This window comes from Strix aluco, chromosome 6, assembly GCF_031877795.1.
Source record: "Strix aluco isolate bStrAlu1 chromosome 6, bStrAlu1.hap1, whole genome shotgun sequence".
NCBI lineage: Eukaryota > Metazoa > Chordata > Aves > Strigiformes > Strigidae > Strix > Strix aluco.
The window spans coordinates 39,783,892-39,804,660 of NC_133936.1; the positions used below are offsets into that span (position 1 = coordinate 39,783,892).

General features: G+C 41.3%; 1 protein-coding gene across 6 annotated transcripts in view; it reads right to left on the reverse strand.

The window, feature by feature from the left end:
• IKZF2 (IKAROS family zinc finger 2) overlaps window positions 1-20,769 on the reverse strand; it is a 120,330-nt gene that overhangs the window by 29,919 nt on the left and 69,642 nt on the right. For all 6 annotated transcript variants that reach the window (XM_074829737.1, XM_074829741.1, XM_074829739.1 and 3 more), the window contains one exon: window positions 18,020-18,187. In XM_074829737.1, coding sequence (XP_074685838.1) covers window positions 18,020-18,187 — 168 coding nt within the window. The remainder of the gene's footprint in view (window positions 1-18,019; window positions 18,188-20,769) is intronic.

The following is a 20,769-nucleotide window of genomic DNA, read 5'->3' on the forward strand; positions in this document are numbered from 1 at the left end:
AGTTCACTGCTGTAATTAAACAGCGCACTTTGGCTTTTCTAGAGCTGTCTAGCTCAAAGCTTCACACACAAAAATATTTACATGAATAATAGACCCCTAAACGAATTAATCACCAAAAAAATTAAAGTGAGACCTAAGCCCATGCTGGCTCTGAGCAGCACGTAGCTTTGCAAAGGAAACTGCCTCCTACTCCGATGCTGTATCTCGCTGCTGTGCTTAATGACTGTAAATGTGTTCATTGAAATTCATGGGGGCTCTTTGATTTGTTGCCTTTTTTTTTTTTTTTGCCTGGGAGATTACACACACACAAACACACAATAATCAGTATATACGGGAGTTCAGAAATAACAGCAAGTCCCACAGCTAACCTGAGATTGTCTGAGACAAGCTGCATGCAGAAGTCACAACACATAAACGTCTAAAATAAGGCTCCAGGCTGCTGGAGGACACAAGCACACAGACTTGCGACACACAGTGTCAAGTACCTCCACTTCTGAGCGCCCAACCTGTGACATCTTAAAGCAGTCTGATTTTCAGAAAGAACCAAATCTTTAATCACATTAAGAAAACTTTGCCTTCACCTTGTCATGCTTGCCAGTCCAAGCAGAGGCAGCAATACCTGAGGTACGTTTCATGAGATATAGCTACGTTTCCGGACCTCATGGAGTTCTGATGTCTCCATTCTACAAGCACTTTTTAGATTACTGTATTTTGGGCCAAGTCTTAAGGTTTGTGAAGTCATGTGGTAAAAGATGGGGTCACTAGATCATGCAGTAGAGGAACCATACAGCTAGATCTGTGCTTAAAGAGGTTTCTGAACACCTCAAAAGGTTCAAAAATCAAAATGCAGCATTACAACAGGTGAAGCCTACATACATGCCATTAAGCAACTAGTATTTTCTTGACTTGGAGCTTGAAATAGAGCACTTGACTCAGTTTGGGCCTCATGGTCCAATGCCTCCTAGTAAAGATTATTATCAATTGCCTATTGATATATACGTGGCTGTTCAACATTTTGTGAGCCTCCCAGCAAATCAAAACCAGCTTGTCCTGACTTTCTGTACAGTGGCAGTCAATGATAAGTTATTTCTGTCGACAACTACACTGCTATTACTAGCAGTGAAACACCACTAGATACTTGAGGTACATCAGCATGCAGTAAAACAATGGCAAAACATTGCACCTACACACCCTTTGTTTTCTAGACACGCCTGCCTTCCCTATAAACATCTCCAGGGCATGAAACAGCAGCTTGACACCTGCATCTACCTGCCAGTTTTTTACCGTAGTGTAAAATAAGCGGCTAGCAGTGAAATACTGTACTAATGTTCTGTTCTCCCTCGATCTTCTGCAGCAAGCAGTATTAAACATCAGATTTTCAGGACGTCATCCGTCCTACATTTTGGCTAGAACCGACCACAAAAACACGCGCACATGGAAAACAAGTAAAAACTCTAGTCAGGAGAAACTTTCAAGTATCTATACAGGCTAGAATCTGGTGTAAATCAGCAAACATTAGTGTTCATGTACAACAGCTCAAGGGTTGGGGTCCTTACTTGTACCTTTGAGGCAGTTCTGCCTGCAGCCTTTTATTACTTTAGTAGTTTACTATGATTTATCTTGCAGCTGCTGGTGGCTCTGTTATTTAATCTGATTCATCAGATTGTGTTTATTTATTAACTGATCTGCAGGATTTTACAGATAAAACAATGTTCCAATCTGCCACAAGGGTTATAAATAAGTAGGTGGCATTTTTGTGCCAGAAGTTTAGCAAACAAACAAACAAACTCCTGTTTCATTGGCACAGTCACAGAATTACTGAACTCTCCCTAACCACCCAGATACTTGCAGGGCTCCTGCCACAGTCTTGCAGCACCCATTAAATAATTAAAAACAGAAAAGCGAGAATCTTATACTCCATTTTCTTTCCTTGCAGCACAGAAGACACACAGTTTACTTTGTAGGTTTGTATGTTGTATCTTAAATATGTGTGAAAAACAAAGGAAAACGTACCTGTCTATGTGAAACCATGAAAATAGATTACATACGCCATCAAGGAAAACACAGATAAGGACACTAACATTGTATTTAGTTCTGAAAAAGATGAAATTCGTGGTTACTTGCTCCAATTCCACATCCCAAGAAACATACATCCTACCACACAGAAGCTCCCCTCATGGTACCTTCATCTCCTTCAGTGAAGAGCTTCAAAGCTGGCAAAAGGCACCTGACACTCATTTTTTAGTTAATACGAATGTCAGTGGAGCTTTCAGATTCTCCACCACATATATTTGAAAATTTCAAATGCAAATTCTGCTGTGAGGCCACTGAACCGGGCACAGTGCCTTTGTGCCATACCAACATGTCCCAGTCCTCCAGGCACCCCTGGCACTGGTGGGGTTCCCAGGGACTTTACACTGACTCTGAAATGGTTAAACACTATTAAAAAGGGACTCTGTTTAAATAGCACTCTGGTGGTGAGATAAACTAACAAAAACCAGGAAGTCCACAAAATAACTGGGTATTTTATCACCTGGCTAGCTTCAAAATTGCTTAAAGGCAGCCAGGTTTATGGCAACTTTCTTTTAAAGGAGGAGAGGCCCTGCTATGAATACGAGAGGTGACTTCAGAAAGGAGCCTCCTCCTGCAATGCCCTCACACTATCTGGATGTGGGTGGGAAGTGGCTTAAGACAGAGGTTAAACCTTAACTGTATGTACTGACTCTGTACTTTCCACTCCACTTCAGACCTTTAACATTATATTAAAGTTGACTTGATAAACAGAGCGTTAATTGGTTCACAGGACAAACCTTCCAAAATACACTCGTTGGCATCTCTTCATTTTAACCCTGCTCCTGGGACACAGTAAGTAGGAAAAACGAAAACAAGTTTAGGTTGGTCTGTTGTTCTTCTCTGCCCTGTCCTGTCTGCTCACCGTCAGTGCCACAGCTCAGCAGGAATTTAAGGAGGTGACTGGAGATCCACACGCCATCGCAAGCCGACGTCCGACTGCAGGTGAAGAGGAACAGCTCACACAGGCAGCGCAGGGTGTAGGTACCTTGGTGCAGAGCAGGAATGCTGCTGGACAAACACTCCCTTGAGAAGTGCTTTTGTTTGTCTTGGGGTTTTTTTTCCCTCTTTGGGTAAAACAAGTGTAGATGTTGGGCCAGATTCGTAGGTAGTATTAATGGAAGTAATACCCTGAAGTCAATTTACCTCAGCTGCTTACAGTTTATATTTATTCCAAGTGCTGCCCCTTTGCAAATTTTGCAGAAGCTCTTTAGCATTATAAAGCCAACAGAACCTATGAGTTATTTGAAGCGAGCAGTGCCAAACATAGTGTTACCAGTTATTTTATACTATATAAGCAGAGACAGACAGAATACATGACATTTAACTTATAGCACTTAACTACAGCACTAGATAGTTTTCTTCTGCATAAAATCACTGAACAAGCCCTTAAACTCTAGCTCAAGTCTTCTCATCCCGTGGCAGTGAGTCCCACTGTTCCAGCTACATGCTCCTGCACAAGAAAAACCATTTCTTTCAGCACCTGACACCTTTTAATTCTTTGTCTCATATTAGGAGATAGGAGGAAGGTGCTTCAGTTTCCCTTTAAGTAAGGAAGTTTTCCCTTTTCTTGTCACTGTCAGAAACAAAGTTTTGGAAACAGACAATTAATAGCAAGCTGTCATGAAGATAATAGCAACATGGGGGGAATAATATTGACAGCTCCTCTTCTTTTCCCAACCACTTTAGTTGGGAGTTTTCACTTACTTTGATTAAGGCTAGCAGCGAAGGAAACCTTGCTTCCAAAAACAGGTCAGGCTGTGAAACTAATGGGCTCCTTTGGGACATGAAAATTTTTATTCATACTTTCCTTAGTGCCCAAGAACGTGCGTGGCCCATGCCTTTGTGTTACCCTCGTAAAGATTTGCTGTTCAAGCATGCGGTTTTGTCATCTCTTGCACAGATGTCAAATGAGGTCAAACAGAAAAAGAGCTGACTGACTCCTTTTACCTACGCAGTTTTCCTATCTGCTCCTGTTGCTCTCTGCCAACACGCCTGACAACATATATATTTATCACCAATGTTACAGAGGAGCTTGAAATATGGGTGGGACTTTTCTCAAGCAGACAGTGCTGAGCCACGCTGTGCTGTGTACTTTGGAAACCCTCATGTGAACGGCTACTCCAGGAAGAGACTTTTTGGTGCAGCTCACTGCTCCCAAAAGCTCATCCCAGCTCCCATCACATTTACTCCAGCTTCAACAGAGCAAATGAATCTGCTACCACCAGGGCTGGACAGATGCCTCCTTTCCACACCATGCTCGTCATCAACACCTGTGTTGCTCAGTGCTCCATGTTCAAAGTTAGCCATAGTACTTGGCAGGAGGAAGCCAAGATGATTTTTTATGGAAACAATGCTTAGCACAGAAAAAAATTAACAGTAAAGATATCTTTTGAAGGATGATGGGATCCTTTAACTCCCCGAGAGATGAATCTGGGATACTGGACAGCTTTTGTTCTAGCACAAAACTCTGCATCAAGTGTCTATGTCTGCCACTGAAGCTACATTAAGCTTTTCTGTGTAATAAAATTCAGCAATTCCTGTTAGCCCCAATATCTTTCCTAGTTGTATTTTTTTTTTTTTTTGTAACACAAAAAATAAACGACAGCTCCAGAGCACTTGCTAAAATGCAGGATTTTTTAGGTTTGCTCAGTGGAGAGAATGAGAAGGGAGGGAGGGAGGGAGGGAGGGAGGGAAGATTTTGGGTTTTTAGGATGTTTCTTTTTTGGTGCGATTAGTTTTGCACTACAAACCCTGGATAGATTCAAAAACTGTTATCGTGACTGAAAGGAAGGCAGACAAAATGAAAGGAAATTAAATATGGGTGTGAAATTAATCCAAAAGAAAGAAAAAGAAAAGAAGGAAAGAAAAAGAAGTGCTTGGGCTGAAAGTAAAGACAGAAAAGCTTGAGAACACAAAACAAAGCTCTCCAGACATCCAGAAGTACTTTGAAAAGGTTTCCTGTAAAAACGGGGAATTTAGGAAACTCCGAATGTACTTATCTGCATTCGTTGACAGAAAAACATCCAAACAAAAATTCACACTGAAGGTTCTACTAGGCTATTAAAAAGAGGTGTTTTCTCTGAGAAGTCTGAATCAAGAGTGAAAGAGCATAAAACTTCTCACTTCACCTGGGAGAAGAAAAATCTCCCTTTCTCATTTTCTTACTTTTTTTGTGTGTGTGTATAGTCTTGTAACTGGGTCAGCAGACAGGGCTTTAGGACATCTGGGTTCATTTCTGTATGTGACACTGATGTCTTGAATGCCTTTGGCAAGTCCCTTTTTGTCTGTATTCTAGATTCAACCTCTGTAGAGGGTGGTTGGGCAGTAAACCTTGTTGCCTTCTTGTCTCGGACTTGAACTCTCTGAGAAACAACTGTCTCTTGCTATAAGTTATATGTTACCTGACACAAAATGGCCTTTCCCTTCTCTTCACCAATGGTACAATCCTACCCCAGGGACTGTACACCAGCCAGGTCAAATTCATCCCAGACTTCATGCTGATCAAGGCAGGAACCTCATGCATCTCAACCAAAACTGTACTTGCAGTCTCCTGAATTTGGCTCATCATTAGCCCTTGGGACAAACTCATTGCTTGTAGAAGACTAATGATATGAACATAATGGATACATTTTTCACAATATAGCTAACGTGGACATTTTACTGTGGCACATAAAAGTCAAACAAAGCACTTTTCCTGGTGGATGATCTATTCTTTGAAGCTGAGCAGCTTCATTCCAACAAAACATGCCAAAAATCAATTCTTTGATGGTACTTGATGGAAATGTAGCTATGGATACTGAGACACACCTGATCCTACAGCATTACCAACACCTGCAGTCAGCTGACCAAAAAGAAAAGTTAGCTCACAATATTTTCTCACTCCCTCCCCACTCATGAAATAAATATTGTAAGGTAAATAAAAAGGCCAGTTTATCACCTTTCACTCTCATTTGTAAGTGTCTACGATCTGCAGGATCTAGATTAATGGTTTTTTAATTCCTGGGGTTCAAAATACATCAATAGTGTAAACTCTGAGGAACTGTGCCATATCAGTGGAGTTTCTTCAGATTAGTACAACTACAATTGCTATCAAAAGTTCAGTCATTTTGTTCAAAAACACTTTTGTGAACCACCTATTTTCCTACTGGAAATTTTCTACTCTCCTGTTGTTTTAAAATCCAGTGGAGTAAAGATGGCTTTTTTCCCTAAATGTGCTCTTACTTATGCCTTAAATCATTTCCCTGTTCCATCCTGGTGTTTTACAGGAAGGAAATTAATACTATACATGAATCACAGAATAAAGTGCCTCCTACAAAAGACATCACTCTATTAGGAACACATTGTAAGTGGCACATTCACTATGCATTTAATTTTCATTTACAGTATGCACTCTATACTCAGTATGCTGCCAGTATCAGTTTTTGTTTTCATAACCTATTCCTGACACCTAACAAGAACTGGGAGTGCTGCTCCAGGATTTGGCAAGAAGGAACAGGTTGTGGATGAGCAGGTTTCTCTGACTCACCTACACGGATCAACAAGGAAAAATAAAAGGGAGAGGGTGGAGATTGCAAAGGGGAAAAAAAAAATGAGAGAGAGAGAGAGAGAGAGAGAGAGAGGAGTGACGTGTTCCTTTGGATGTGGTGTGTAATGCAGCTGGCAGACTGCCTGCTCGCGGTGCCACAGAGTTCCAGACATGCCAGTCCAGCTGACTCAGCTCTTCGGAAGAAGGAAAGGGAAGGGAGAAATTTCTGAAACGTTTCTGCTATCCGAGGGATGGGGATTGTGAGGCTCTCCTTGAAGATCTTTGAACCCATCTTTCACACCAGGGACTTGAGTGGTGTCCCCGGAGAGGTATTAGAGAAAGATGCTCACATTATAATCTTGTACAGAACTGCTTATGCTTGTATCAAATCATGTCTCTGTGGTTGTTGGAAAATTCAGCAGCACAGCTTGATCCCACAAACCAGAAATGTCAGGCCTTTCCTAGCCAAGGCTAGCTGCTCTCAGACAAGCCACTGTCTCCAAGGAGACGAGCAAAATGCATGCACATGAAGGGTATCCAAGTGAGAGAGAGTCTATGGCCCATGTCGCTTTTCTATATAAAAATTTCATCATCAGATTTTCAGCAGTGTATCCCTTGCATATGATTTATTTTCTAGGAAGAGCTTGAAGCCCTTAAGTAGTCTGGGCTCTGCCTACCTGTGAGACCAGCTCTAACCCATGATACAGCACTGTGCTACAGGCAGCTCAGAACAGTCCCGGTCCTGTTCAGCTCGGCGGAGACTCTGTGCTGTCCTAGCCTTCCACTCCAAACTGAAGAGGCAGGGGGAAGAAAGTACCTACTTCCCAGCAAAAGGAACTGAAACACAGGCTAATGCCCAGACTGTCAAATCCCCTAATTCTTGTCAAAATCAAGCAGACCTCAGTGCTTTTGAAGATAAGAACCACGGTGAACTGGCCCCAAAACCAGCACTAGGATGAGCTTGTCTTAATTTTCTGGTCAAGATCCTCACTACGGGCCCTCGACCATCTCGGAGCACGTGAGAGCATTCACGCCTGTCTCACTGGAAGGGAGGAAAAGGACACATGTTTGGGGAGCACATTCCCCATCCTTAATACAGGATAGCTGGCTCTCTGAGCAGGAGGAATTTCAGGGCAGCAGCAGCATCCCAGGGAACTCTGTCGCCTGACGTTGAAAATCCTACTGAATTACACTGCCCCACCGACCACTTGCAGCACTTCCCACAGAGGTACAGTGACACTTGCATATTTAATAGAAAAAGCCCAAACAACCTTTAAGTAGAGGCTTTTCCAAAAGTGAGTGCTTTGCAGTGGACAGATAACTGTGTGGATGGGGAGCGTCCCAGCCAGGTGCTCTTTGTCAAAGTTTCAATAGGCAGGGCCTCAACAGCATTTCTCCAGCTTCAGGAATGAAGATAGAGATCTCGTGTCTCTGTTGCAAGGCACGGAGGGAACTTGGGCACCCTGTCTGAAATCAACACAGCACAGTTATGCAAAACATGTATGCAACTGGCATCTCTTGTGTAATCCTGGCTGTAATCAACCTCTCTAACCACTCCAGAAAGGAAGGAGGGGCAGAGGGTGGAGAAAGTTCACACTTAGATCAAATAAAAAATGGGAAGATATCCAGAGAGCTTTAGTCAGGTAAAAACACAGTTCCCTCTCATGGGAAACCTCCAGGACAAGTTTCCTTGAACTTCACACAGGGTTATAAATAGGAGGAGAGTCACACAGAGTTCAGTACAGGTTGACTGTAAAAAATCTAGACAATCTCATTTTCCTTCTTGAGTGATATCCATCAATATCTTTGCTGTAAGCCAATTCATAATTACAGGTTGCTGAGAGCTCAGGAGAACATATCAGTAGCAGCTTTCTGCAGCTCTGCTATGGCGTGGTGTTAACTGGGTTATTTTTTCCCCCCTTTAGTTTCTCTTGGGTTTCTTTCCAGATAGCAAAAAAACCCTCTCTGACACCTTAAAGCACTCATATATTATCAAAAATGTCAGTGGCTATTCTCCATTTCACACTGCCCCATAAAATAGCTCTGAGATAGCAGTGAAAGATGGCCTCAAACCACCGTTTGACTCCAAGCTCAAACTTTCTCAAGCTGAAAGGTTTCACAAACTCCTTCAAGAACTGACAAAGGCCAGCTCCAAATGCTGGATCTCCTTTCCTCAGAGGCAATATGCAAAAGCTTTTTGCCCTTGAAAATAATTTTCTCAGGGGAAAAAGAAATTACTTTTTTCCTCCTTAGAGCTGCTGTGGTATTTTGCTGCTCAAACAGAGTATGTGCAAGAAGTGGTCTTGGTTTTGCTGAGATGTGGCTTTGTCAAGTCAAAACCATTTTCTCCTCTCAAGTGCACAAGAAAGCTCTCAGTCACCTCTTGGATCTGTTCTACAGAAACCACTGCAGCTACCTCAGAAGGCTGCCTCTGGAGCAGGAGGACTCCTCATGCACCGGATCACGTCCCCCAAGCTTATTCTAATGCAAGGAGACACCCAGCTCCCAAAGACCGTCTGGAGCCTGGCTGTGCAATGCCTGTGTTTACAGCTGCACCTTGAACTCTGATTTTGTATGTACATATGCAAACTTGAGCATAAAAATAGTGGATCTGTGAAACAACCCCTGATGACAAGGAAAACAAGGCCAAGAGAGGCCTCTATAGTTTGAACTTAAAGGAGCAAAGGGCTACACATCTTTAAATACCTAAGCTACTAGACCCTCCCCTGCCAGCCTGTCCACAGTAGTTCTGGAGCAGAAAGACAAGTAATTCACATGAAGTTCCCTTGGTGCTTAGGTACCTGAATTTGCAAATTGGGTCTCATGGGTTTTTTTCTATTTCATTTTCCCATCACTGAAAAATGGATAACAACCAGGCAACAACACATACCCACTTCACATATGCTTTGGGCTGATGAAATAGATAGGGTTCATAAAAGAAAAAAAGACACAAAAATTGCAGGCTAAGTAGTAAGTCCTTTAGCATTATTAATAATCACCTTACTATTGTGTCTAAGATAATCATGCTGGTATCAGGGTATAATACCTCAGTGGTTATGGTAACAATACAATGTTATTATTCCTTCCACTTTGTAATTATCTCATTTCACTATTGCACAAAGGCTAAGTAAAACTAAGGAGATAATACGCAATGCTATGCAGCAGGGGCACCAGCAGCACGGGAATACTCTGCTACGTACTTACATGACCTTCATTGCAGCAATATGCATGCGCCTTGCAATCATTTGTGCATGCTGCCCTCTCACCATCATGACAAAGTTGAGAAGTGCTCTTTATTTTGATTTCACTGACAGGCAACTGAGGCAGAGACGAGGTTAAGGGGTCTGCATCTGTACTGGCCCATGTTTCAAAAGTGTAAAATGACTTTACAATTTAAGTCCTTCATAAATGAGTGAATAACAGTAGCAAAAAAATTCAAAATTAGCAATAAAAAAAGAGATTAGAGGATTGGAAGATAAAGAGAGACTAGAACAGAATTAATGCCAGACATATGACTACAGCCTATCACAGTGTAAACTGAGCACAAGAATTACTCACAGTCACAGAAGATAGTGTTAGGAAGAGCAATAATCTGCAGCAAAAGAAAGTATAGTTTAGGTTAAGTATCAGGATAAGAGTCACAGCTATAAAAAGCAGATGGGAAGTGGAATTGTCTCCCTAGGGAGGCGATAGAAACAGTCTCTCTGGATGTTTAAAAAACAGGTTAGGCAATGCTGTTTAGAAGGACTGCTGCTCTATATGCAGAAGTCTTATCACATTCATCTCCTGTTTTGATGCCAGTGAAATCCCACATATAGCACTGTGGCAGAATAAAAGCCCAGAGGAAAAAGAAAGTCACTGTCTCATTTGCTCCTCCAAAGCAGGATGGCTGGTGTAAGAACTGGCATCACCCAGCAGTGAAGAAGTGTCCGTTTTCTCTCCAAATAGCAGCCCAATAGGGCAGGACCAGGTGCTTCGTTCTAGTTGTACATGGTCTGAGGCAACACAAAGAGGTACAGAATCTGGCTGATGATGCCAGGATGTGAATTGCTAATGTGGAGGGGAGACAGAAACCACACAGCAAACTGGACATCAGCAGTCCTGTCCCAAACACACACTTCCATCTTGGCACAGGCATTCCATCAGGAAGAAAGGAACTGGTCAAAATTAATGAGGCATGATCCCACATGAATCTTACACCACAGTGATGCTGTCTAAATAAGGACCTTGTTACCCCTAAGTATTACAGGGCTGTTTGACCTTCTGGATGAGGTGACAGCAGGTTCAGGAGGTCTGAAGAAACGGGCAAAGGACAACCCGTCCCCTCTTTGTAATAAGCACCTTGTTGCACTGCAGAGCTGAAATCTGCCCTGAGGAAACTCCCTCATGGTGCAGCTGCAGTGTTGGGGCATTCGTACTCTTCCCCATTTTGTGGTGCAGGACCTCCTGCCAAACATAAAACTCTTCCTTGCGAAGGGTCTAGAGACTTAACCTGACACCAAACACAATTCTGCCACCTTGTCACATTAAGGAGAAGAAACTTGGATGATCAGGGAAAGGAGAAGACGACGCAACCTCCCTCCAGATCTGCTCTCCCCATTCTCTCTGCTGAAGAATAGAGGACTCACTGGTAGACCTGCAGGAGGCAGAGACATAGCAAGGCCACATTCCACCAAGAGATACAGCAGGAGGCACGAGACTTGTCTCACAGATACCATGATAAATCTTAGCACCTACTAATCTTGCTGTGAATTGATATTTAGAACAAGGATACTCCCATAGTGTTGGTGTCTCTCATTGCTGGCGGAGTGGGTGAGTCTTTCTCTATTCCGCCAATTTACAGGCAGCCCCCAAGCACTAAAGGAACAGGCCACCTCCTGCTTACACTAGGGCACCACGAGAAGCAGGGAGCCACACAGCATCTGTTCCCCTGTCATCTCAATCACACACCCTGGAGAGAGGGGGAAGGTAATAAAAAAAAAAAAAAAAAAAAAAAAAAAAGAAAGAAAAAAAAGGAAAAAAGCTGATACCCAGTCCTAAAAGAGAGAGATATTCATGAGGCTGGCACACAGCACATCTACCTTTGTTCACCACGACCACTTCTCCTGTTTCTCTGTCTTATCTGTCGGAAACAGATCTCTTGGGTTGAAGAGTCAAAGATTGATCCATAACTACCACAGATAAGAGGGAATCTTTATGGAATTTCAATACTTTTAAAAGTGAACACTTCTTGCTCTAGGTAGAACCATACCTTTTCAGAAGTGCCCCCCAAAACCAAAGCCTACATGTATCTTTTCTGGAAAGATCATGATCCCACAGCATCTTTAAATCAAAGATGATTTCTCAGTGATAATTATGCTCTGTAGAAAAGGCTTAGCATGACCAAGCTTGTACACTGAGATAATTCTGGGCACATAAAAGATGATCTTTTTATATAACTGATACTAATACTTATCACAGTAGTGCTCTGGAGGTGAAGAGGACCCCACCACTTCAAGGATCAGGTTCAGATGGGGCTTTAGTGAAGTATGGGATCCAAATTGGCTCTACAGAGGATTAAACTTTAAATAAGGATGCCTGGGGGATGAAAGACCTGGCATACCAAACTCCTAACCCTGTACACATTTTGATCTTACCTTCCAAAAATGCACATACAAACAATATGGAAAGCAGAATACCAGAGATTTTAGACACTCTACAACACAGACCGAAGGCCTCTGGGTACTGGAAGCATTAATGAGAAAGCAGAGACGGTGCAGTATTGTGTACATGCTAATAACAGTTTGGGACCTGGCATCCGATAAGAAAAACACAAAATGGTTTTGTGACGAGGTTAATTCCACTGAGTTTAACTGAAATAGCACAAGAAAACCTGAGAGGAAGAGTAGCTCTGCCTGATTAAATAGAGCTTTAAGTATCAGATCAACAGAATAAATGCCCACTGGCTCATCACAACTGAGGGAAGATGCTGTTTGCTAACCTATTTGTGGAACTGGGATTTGCATGCAAAATATCCCCTCGCCTCTTCACATACTTGCTTCATTTTTCACAGATAGTATCCTACTTGTTCACATTTAATTCTTTTTTGCCATTCACAACATGTTTGAGTCAGTCCAGCGCAGAGAGTAAGGAGAATTTCAGGTCCCAAGATTCTTTTAATTATGATGTTCCCAACCTCAAAGACATAGTTACACAGTAGATACTGGGCCTTTTGAGACTGGAGATGTTAATAGTGGTAAAAGTCTCTTCAAGATGAAAAAAGCAGTTTAAAACATTGACTCTTCATTACTCTTAATAACTGTCCTTGCCACTGTTTCAATAATTCTCACTGGCTTTTGACAGGCAGGACTTCATGCACAGCATTGTGTCTTTCAGCACTGTGCTTGTTCACCCAATTTTTCAGCTGGACTGAGACACTCACAGGTGGAATGACTCTCCCAAATATGTATTGAGTCAGGCACATTGTCAGAACTAGGAACCAGGTTCCTTCTGCCTCTGAGCACAGTTGCACACACAGATATCACTTGTCAGTTCTGCCGACAACAGCCATGCAATTGCAGGCGTGTAGGACATCTCGAATGGCTCACTACCACACAGGAGGAGCTGAGAAGAAAGTCCTTATGGAGAAGACGAGATGAGAAAGATAGACTTGCAAACCAAGAAGCGTAGACGGAGTTACTATCTTTCCATGAACGAGGCATTTACCTTTTTAATTATACATGCCTTTTATCTTCCACACTGTACATAGTTTGCTAAGATTGTGCTTTTGGGAGTTTTTGCCTGAGCCTTTCTTTTCAAAACAAATGCTTCACTGCTTTTCTTTTGCAAATAAAATGATACCATTAGTTCAGTGCTACTGAAGAGCTGGGCAGTAACAAACAACGTGCAGCAGCAACGCAGGAAGAAGAGGGGGAGGAAAAAGCAAATATTCGTTAAAAGCGGAGAAGGGGAAAAAAAGCATTTTCTAAACAGGAAAAAAGTAGCTTGGAAGCAAATTTTAAAATGTATTGCAAGGAAAAGCTTCTGTGACAGGAAAAAATAATGATCTGACTACCTGCTTTTAGGAAGAAATAAACACTAAAACTGCTTTCATATACGAATAACACTTACATACTCCCACAGTAAGGGAATGTGATTGAAGTTGCTAAGATAAAGAGAAAAATCAGGAAATTCCATAATTAAGGTTGCCTGAGAAGGGTTCATGTGGTCAGTGTGTGTGCATGCATGACAGGACAGTCTTTTAATCACAAAAATCACAAAATAATTTGCCCACGGGACCATCCTTGCTTAGTGCAAAGGATGGATGGATGGCTCTCACTTAATCTGCGTTTTGTTTTCCCCTTAGCAAGTGATCCCATCCCTCATTTACGGCTTACTGCCCAAGCCCTGCTCTGAAAACTAATGCACTAATGTTTTCTATGGGGTCTTCCAGATTGCTCATCATTGCAACCTTGACTTTTTAAAGAATTATCAAAGCATTTATATTGACAATAGCATTATGAGGGGAAGGCTGACTTGGCTCCATTTTAGACAGAAAAGAAATTAATGTCAAAACATGACTGCTAATTTTACGTGCCCATTTGAAGATGCCTGGCTTTTTAGGGTAAAACAGCATCAGGTTGTATGTCATATCTTTCAAAGCACGGAGGTTAACATATTAGGTGCTTTAACCATCAGACTGATCTGTTGGATCAACTGTCTTCCTTAAAATTTCTGGGTTTTGTTCATTAAATTGCCTACAGTAGAATTCATCTCATCTGTTTTGCATCTGCCTTTGTCTCGATGTGCAATTCTAAAGATGAGAGAGAAGATGGGCACATCTCAGGGTGAGATAGCAGGTACTCTGTGCCTGCCATCAGGAGATTGGCTTTGCCTGGGTGTTTTCCTCTTTAAAAACAGCAAAACCTAGGCAAGGTGAAGCCAATCCCTGCTGGTCTGTCAAGGACATCCTGCAGGAGGGGGCTACCAACTTCTGCCCCAGCCCTCCACAGCCTGTCCTTACACTCACATCCTGGAAGCCCACTCAGTCACCTCTCCTGTATTATCTGTGTTGTGGAACTATGGAGTTAATTCTGAAAACAACATCTGAAAGTCCCGTAAGTACCTTGAGGCTCATGCCCACTCTTAGTGTAATTCTGTGCATGAATCTCTCCCCAGGCGTTATCCTACTGATGTCCTGAAGGCATCATTATATTCCTGAAATCAAAGAAGCTGCATGTGGGAGGAAAATACACACACAAAGTTCATCAGAACTCCATATGTCAGTAAAAGGTAAATAATTGCAGGGGTAAATCACTGCAAGATAAGTTCTTAATTATTTAGGGTTAAAGAGCAGCAGTGTTACAGATGCGAAGTAATATTCTGTTAACCACTCATCCTGGGAATATTTATATAGTAAAATATTATTCTGCACAAGAAGGGGAGGCACAATGTGGATTGTGATGCTTAGAAACATTTTCAAATAAATAGGAAATAATATTAAAAATCATGAATTAAAAATCCATCCAAAGTGCAAAAAAAAAAAAGCTGTCATAAATTAATTTTTTTCCAGGTTAATAGTAGCTTCAGCTATTTGAAATATCTCTGAGATGCTTCTGCTAATTTCTGTTTGCAATTACATTTCCTTATTTTTTCACCTTTCCTGTCTTACTGCATGAAAATCCTGCACTAAGCACAGGAAAAATTGACTAAATGGCAGTAGCGAGAGGGTGTAGCTGACTAAGTGGTGACACAAACAAAGTGCTTTCAAAATCACAGATCAAACTAGCTGGGAGAAAAATAAAGATATAAAAAATTCTTTAATTCCTTTCTTGCATACTCTACCTTCCATAAAAAACAAGTAGTTTAAAACCTTCTTGGGAAGGAAAAAAGAATGCGTTTTTTTTGATTAATAGCACTTTTTTATTTAAGAAGGAAAAGGACATACAACAGAAAAAAGGAAATTGGTCTTGCATTTTTGAAATCATGTACCAGATCCTCAGCTGGTGCAAAATAGCAGTACTTTCTTTGCTTAGGGGATGTAATTCCAACCTGTATCAGCTGAGGATCTGATCTAAAGAGCTTTCCTCTTCTAAATAAAAAACATATTCAGACTCACCTCAATTTAGTGTACCAGATTGAAACTGGATTGAAGTCTCATATTTCAAAACAGTTTTCAACCTCTTCTTTCTATATTTTATCTGATATCCTCTTTTCTGGTCAGAAATAGCAGAAAAGGTAAACATTTATAGAATCATAGAATCATTTAGGTTGGAAAAGACCTTCGATGAAGTTTACTAGATTTTCTACACCTTCAAGGTCTACGTACTTTGATGTGTGCTTTATTAAAGCAGAAAGAGCTTGTATAGCAAGTACACTAATACGAAACCGCTTAAAACAGTTTCATATCAGTGTACTATACAAGCACTTTTTTAAAGCGAACATCTACCCACCTTCTCCATGAACCAGGTTCCACAAATACATATGCATAAACCAAGCAAGCTTGCCTGTGTAACAGGGACAGAAAGACACCTTAATTTCCATGCTCACACTCAGACTGGCATTTCACCTTTGTGTAGGCGGGTGCCAGGTTTTAGGGCAATATCTCAGGTTTCTAACTCTTCATCTGTGAGTGCTACTCTAAGAATTGTCTTGGAGAGTGTTGTGGGAGCACTTGTTTGTTCCTGCTGGCCCTCTGCTGAAAACTGTCCTAGCTGACTACTTAAGAGGGGTGACACTTTCTCCACTGAAAACAAACCATAAAATTACAAATTGAGCACACCTGAACACAGATAAGTCAGTTAGGGAAGGAGCTCCAGGGGAACTTGTATGCCTAAATAGCTTAGGTGCCTTCTGAAAATCCCACACCTTTACATTTCATCCTCATGCAAAAAGCAGAAACATCAGCCATGCACTTTTCACACAGGAAGAACGAACAATCTCTATCAATGGCTGTATCTAGGTAACAAAACCTATATTCATATTATGAAAACAATCTTCAACCGCAATGTTCATGTTTTGTAATGTGGGCTATTTTATGTCACAACTCCCTTTTTTATTTTAATGGTGAATATTTTTATCGTGTTTTCTTTTTTACTAAATTTCAAGTTGAAACTACAGTTATGGTCAGATGTGTGAAAATTGCACCTCACAGCTCCACAGACATTTTCCCTTTTGACTTTCAGATCAAATCCTCACGGCTGACAACTCTCAAGAAATTCTCTCTCAGTCTAATCCCACACTTGCACTCCCTTGGAAGCTCATGCTTTCTGTCAGCAGTACGTTTGCATCAATACAGCCTCCTGCATACTCCAAAGTCTACCTGGAGAAGCTTACTAGCTTATCTTTCTGATTCTTGGAAATGTCAAGGCAACTCTGTATCCTAAGACCAGCCTAATGCTCACAAACCAGAAACCTCTACTGAAGTGATGCTGACCCTGCAGAAGAAATGCATATAAAGAGTCAGGAAGCTCCATGATTACATTTTTACATGCAGAGTTTCTGTCTGTGGCTGCACTTCAACCACTGTGTTTCAGTAGTCACACATTTGCTAACACCCAGAAAAGTTCATCTATAATGCTGTCACTTGTAACCAGTCCAATTATCTCTGCTCATTCAACAATGAAAAACACAGTCTCCTATAAATGGCCTGGACACAAAAGTTGAACATCCTAGGAGATAAAAAACACAGCAAGATCTCACTCAGGAGTCCTACACAAATGACTAAGTGGGCAGAATGCAGCCCCTTGGTGTAGCATACAGGGACTAGAAACACATCCGATCCTGATCATCAGGGCTACCAATATAACGACTAACACGCAGTTACATGACAGGTATTTCTTTAGAACTTATCAAGAAACTGTATCAAGTAGGCTTGATATAGACACGATACTATCAGGTAGCAAGGCAAGACAAACCCAATCTCTCTTGGCCACCATCTAGGGTGAGTGCTGTGGCTGCCATGAATTGGGACTAGAGCAAGATGTAACTGAATCAGAAATGCAATTAGGAGGTTTTTGAAAGATGAACAAGTATGAACTCCACCAGCATATGGCATTTATTAGATGAAGAAATGGGTATGAACTGCAAAGCAGGCTTCCAAGAGCCCACAGTTATTCTTTTGGATCTCTGGAATTTCACAGCCACTTTGGGGCTGAGAATGTCAAAACAATCTGCCAGCGAAGCCTGGATACACCCAAGGAGACATTCAAAGGGAAATGCGATAGCATCAGCAGAGGAGCTCAGTTACACAAAAGGAGAGGTGTGGCTGAACCACAACTTTTCTGATTCACATCAAGGCTTTCCCAAAGTTCAGAGCTGCCCTATCTGAAGAGGATAGTACAGACCCAGAGACACCAGGAACACACAGTTATTTTCACAAATCTACTTCACTTGAACGGTAAAGGAAAAAACAAGAGGGAAGAGAAGACAAGGTGGGCTCACCAGAGTGCGTCCTGAGGTGTCCTGTGAGGGCGTCCCTCCGTCGGCAGGCATAGCTGCAGAAGGGACATTTGAACGGTTTCTCCCCAGAGTGCAACTTGATGTGCCTCAGCAGGTTCCCCTTCTGGGTAAAAGAAGCTCCACATTGGTTACAGTGGAAGGGGCGTTCACCTGGAAGGGAATTGGAAGGGAGAGAGCTGTCAAGAAACATCACAAGACGCATGGAGCCAGTTATCCTGCTCTTTGTAACAGTGCCATCTTACATAGGTACAGTCCCCACCACCACCATCACACGGCACTTGCTAAAGTCAGAGGCTGTTTCTTTTGCACAACAGACAAAGCCTCAAATAGTGATTTGAGGCTCTTTCCTTGAGGTGATTAATGTAGCCCAATTTTCTCCAAGTTCTCCACCTCAGAGGTTTTATCCTTCATAAAAGATGAGCTCTGCTCAAAATTTAAATCCATAACCGTGGTTTTGTAGTATTTATCTCTATGGTTTTGCACTTATTTTTAATATAGGTCCAATCCATATGAGTTTTTAGAACTGACTAACAATTGGACTTGGACAGATGTTAAGGTCTTAGCTTCAAACCAAATCTTTTGCTTACATTATACTTTAATTGAAATCCCCTTTTAAAGACTGCTTTGCAATGCTAGAATGGTATGAAGAGAATCAATGCCAGTGAGGATGAAGCCCACAAGCTCTGGGCAGTAGCAAACACTGATAAAAATCTTAGACCATTAAACTGTGAAATAAGCAAATTCGTGCTCTAAGTAAAACTAATTGAAAAGACTCATTTGATGAAAAAAAAAATTAACAGAAACTCTACACCTTACCCTCTCCCTTCACCCCATGCATTCACACACATCCAAAACTTATTTTGATGTTAATCCTTCATATTTGCCCTAGATAGTGGCACTGGATCCATAAAAACAAACAACCTTTAAAAAATATTATTATTATTATTACTATTATTATTATTTAGAGGAAAAAACCTGACAAACTCACACAGGTTTTGTGAAATATTATCAAAACCATACTCTTATGTCAACATTTGTTGAGGACACTAAGTCTCTGCTCCAGCATTCTTGGGCAGACAGTCAGCTCAAATCATCCACTTGTGTCCCTCTGTGCAAACCAATAGGGCACAAGCATATACTTGTGCTGGCCACTTGCCTAAACGCTTTACTGCAGCTGGGCTTTAGATGCAGAAATGTTTTCACCAAGTAGGGCTCCAGTGCAACAAGGTCCTGAACATCAGATTTCAGACGTAAGCAACCTCATTAATTTTTTCAGTGCATCACAGAGTCTGGTGGGACTTTCTGATGTTGAATTCAGTGGCCTGAAGCACAGATCTCATGAAATACAAACACATTCCGTGATCTGTCACATCTCTCCAAAGCCTTTTTCAATTGCTTTAAATTGATTACTCCCTTGCTGGACAAAATTAATGCTATGTTTTTACAAAAGGAGTTCACGTGTCTAGTGCAAAGTCCAAAATAAGTCTGTAGATTCAAATGGAAAGAGGAAGACGAGAGCTCTTACAGATGCCCACAAGCAATTCTTGCTTCAGTGGTTTAAATCACTGCCAGCACTATGGTCCTACCAGGAGGGTAGCAGAAGACAGGTGCACCATATATATGCCATACCTCTGCAATTTCACTTCACCTGCGTGAGCTGGAAATTACATCTGAAACAGCTTCAGATGCACTGAGGAAGATACTAAGGTTTCTACAATCTTACCAAGAACATTATAGAGTAATGATAAAAAAAAAAAAAAAATCAGGGCATAAAGCTCTTCTTCCAATACACCGAACACGAGCTCATTGGAATTGATAGAGTTTGTGGTCTCCCTTTCGAACTCCCACACTATACTTAAAGGATCTGATTAGCCATTATCTTCTTTCATATCATTTCAAAATGTCCATAAGAGAGATATGTAAAGAGCCTGCAGTAGAAAAACATAAGGGTTTTTTTTTTTCTTTTCTGTTTTGCTTTCACTGTCTGAGAAAACAGGCAAAACCCCTTCCTTTAACACGTTTCTCAGTATTCAGGAATGATAGCTTCAGTTTCAGGATGACAACATTAAAGAAGGTAGCGAGTTTCTTACCAAGTCTAAAGTCTTTCCTTTTACTCCTGCTGTATTTAAAACTATGCAGTTAATATGTTTTACCCACTACATCACCCACTTATCTTTGATATTTTGGAGGCCATGTAAAAGCAGGTATTATTCCTTGATAAACTGGCAGCTGAAGCCTCTGGTCAGGAATTCAAATAGTCACTGCACCTCAGTTTAGGGGCACAGATGACATGAAAACACCCACCACAAAGACACCAATACTCTGCTCTTCTCTTGCAACAGACAGAATCTGCCACAATAGCACATTTTACCTTAAATAACCTTTTTATCTATTTAAAGCCAGCACAAATTCATTTTTCCTACTGGCTTAATTCCGGGTAAATAGCTGCTTTGATCTGTTTGTTATACTTTTGTCTAATCATTTGATTCCTTCTCCTTGTTTAAGCTGCAGGCTTGTGGGATGACTGTTAATTTTGGTCACACCTTTGCACTATTGATTAGTGGCTTTTACAATTAGTACAGTTAATCTGAGAGACCATTCTCCAATAGAAGGGTACAAAAAAAGTGAAGACTTAATAATAAGAATATTTTGCTGGTTTTTAAGAACTGTGCTGATGCCTGCTTCAGATACTAGCAAACCAGATTTCTTTGTCACTTCAGTGCCTTGAGAAG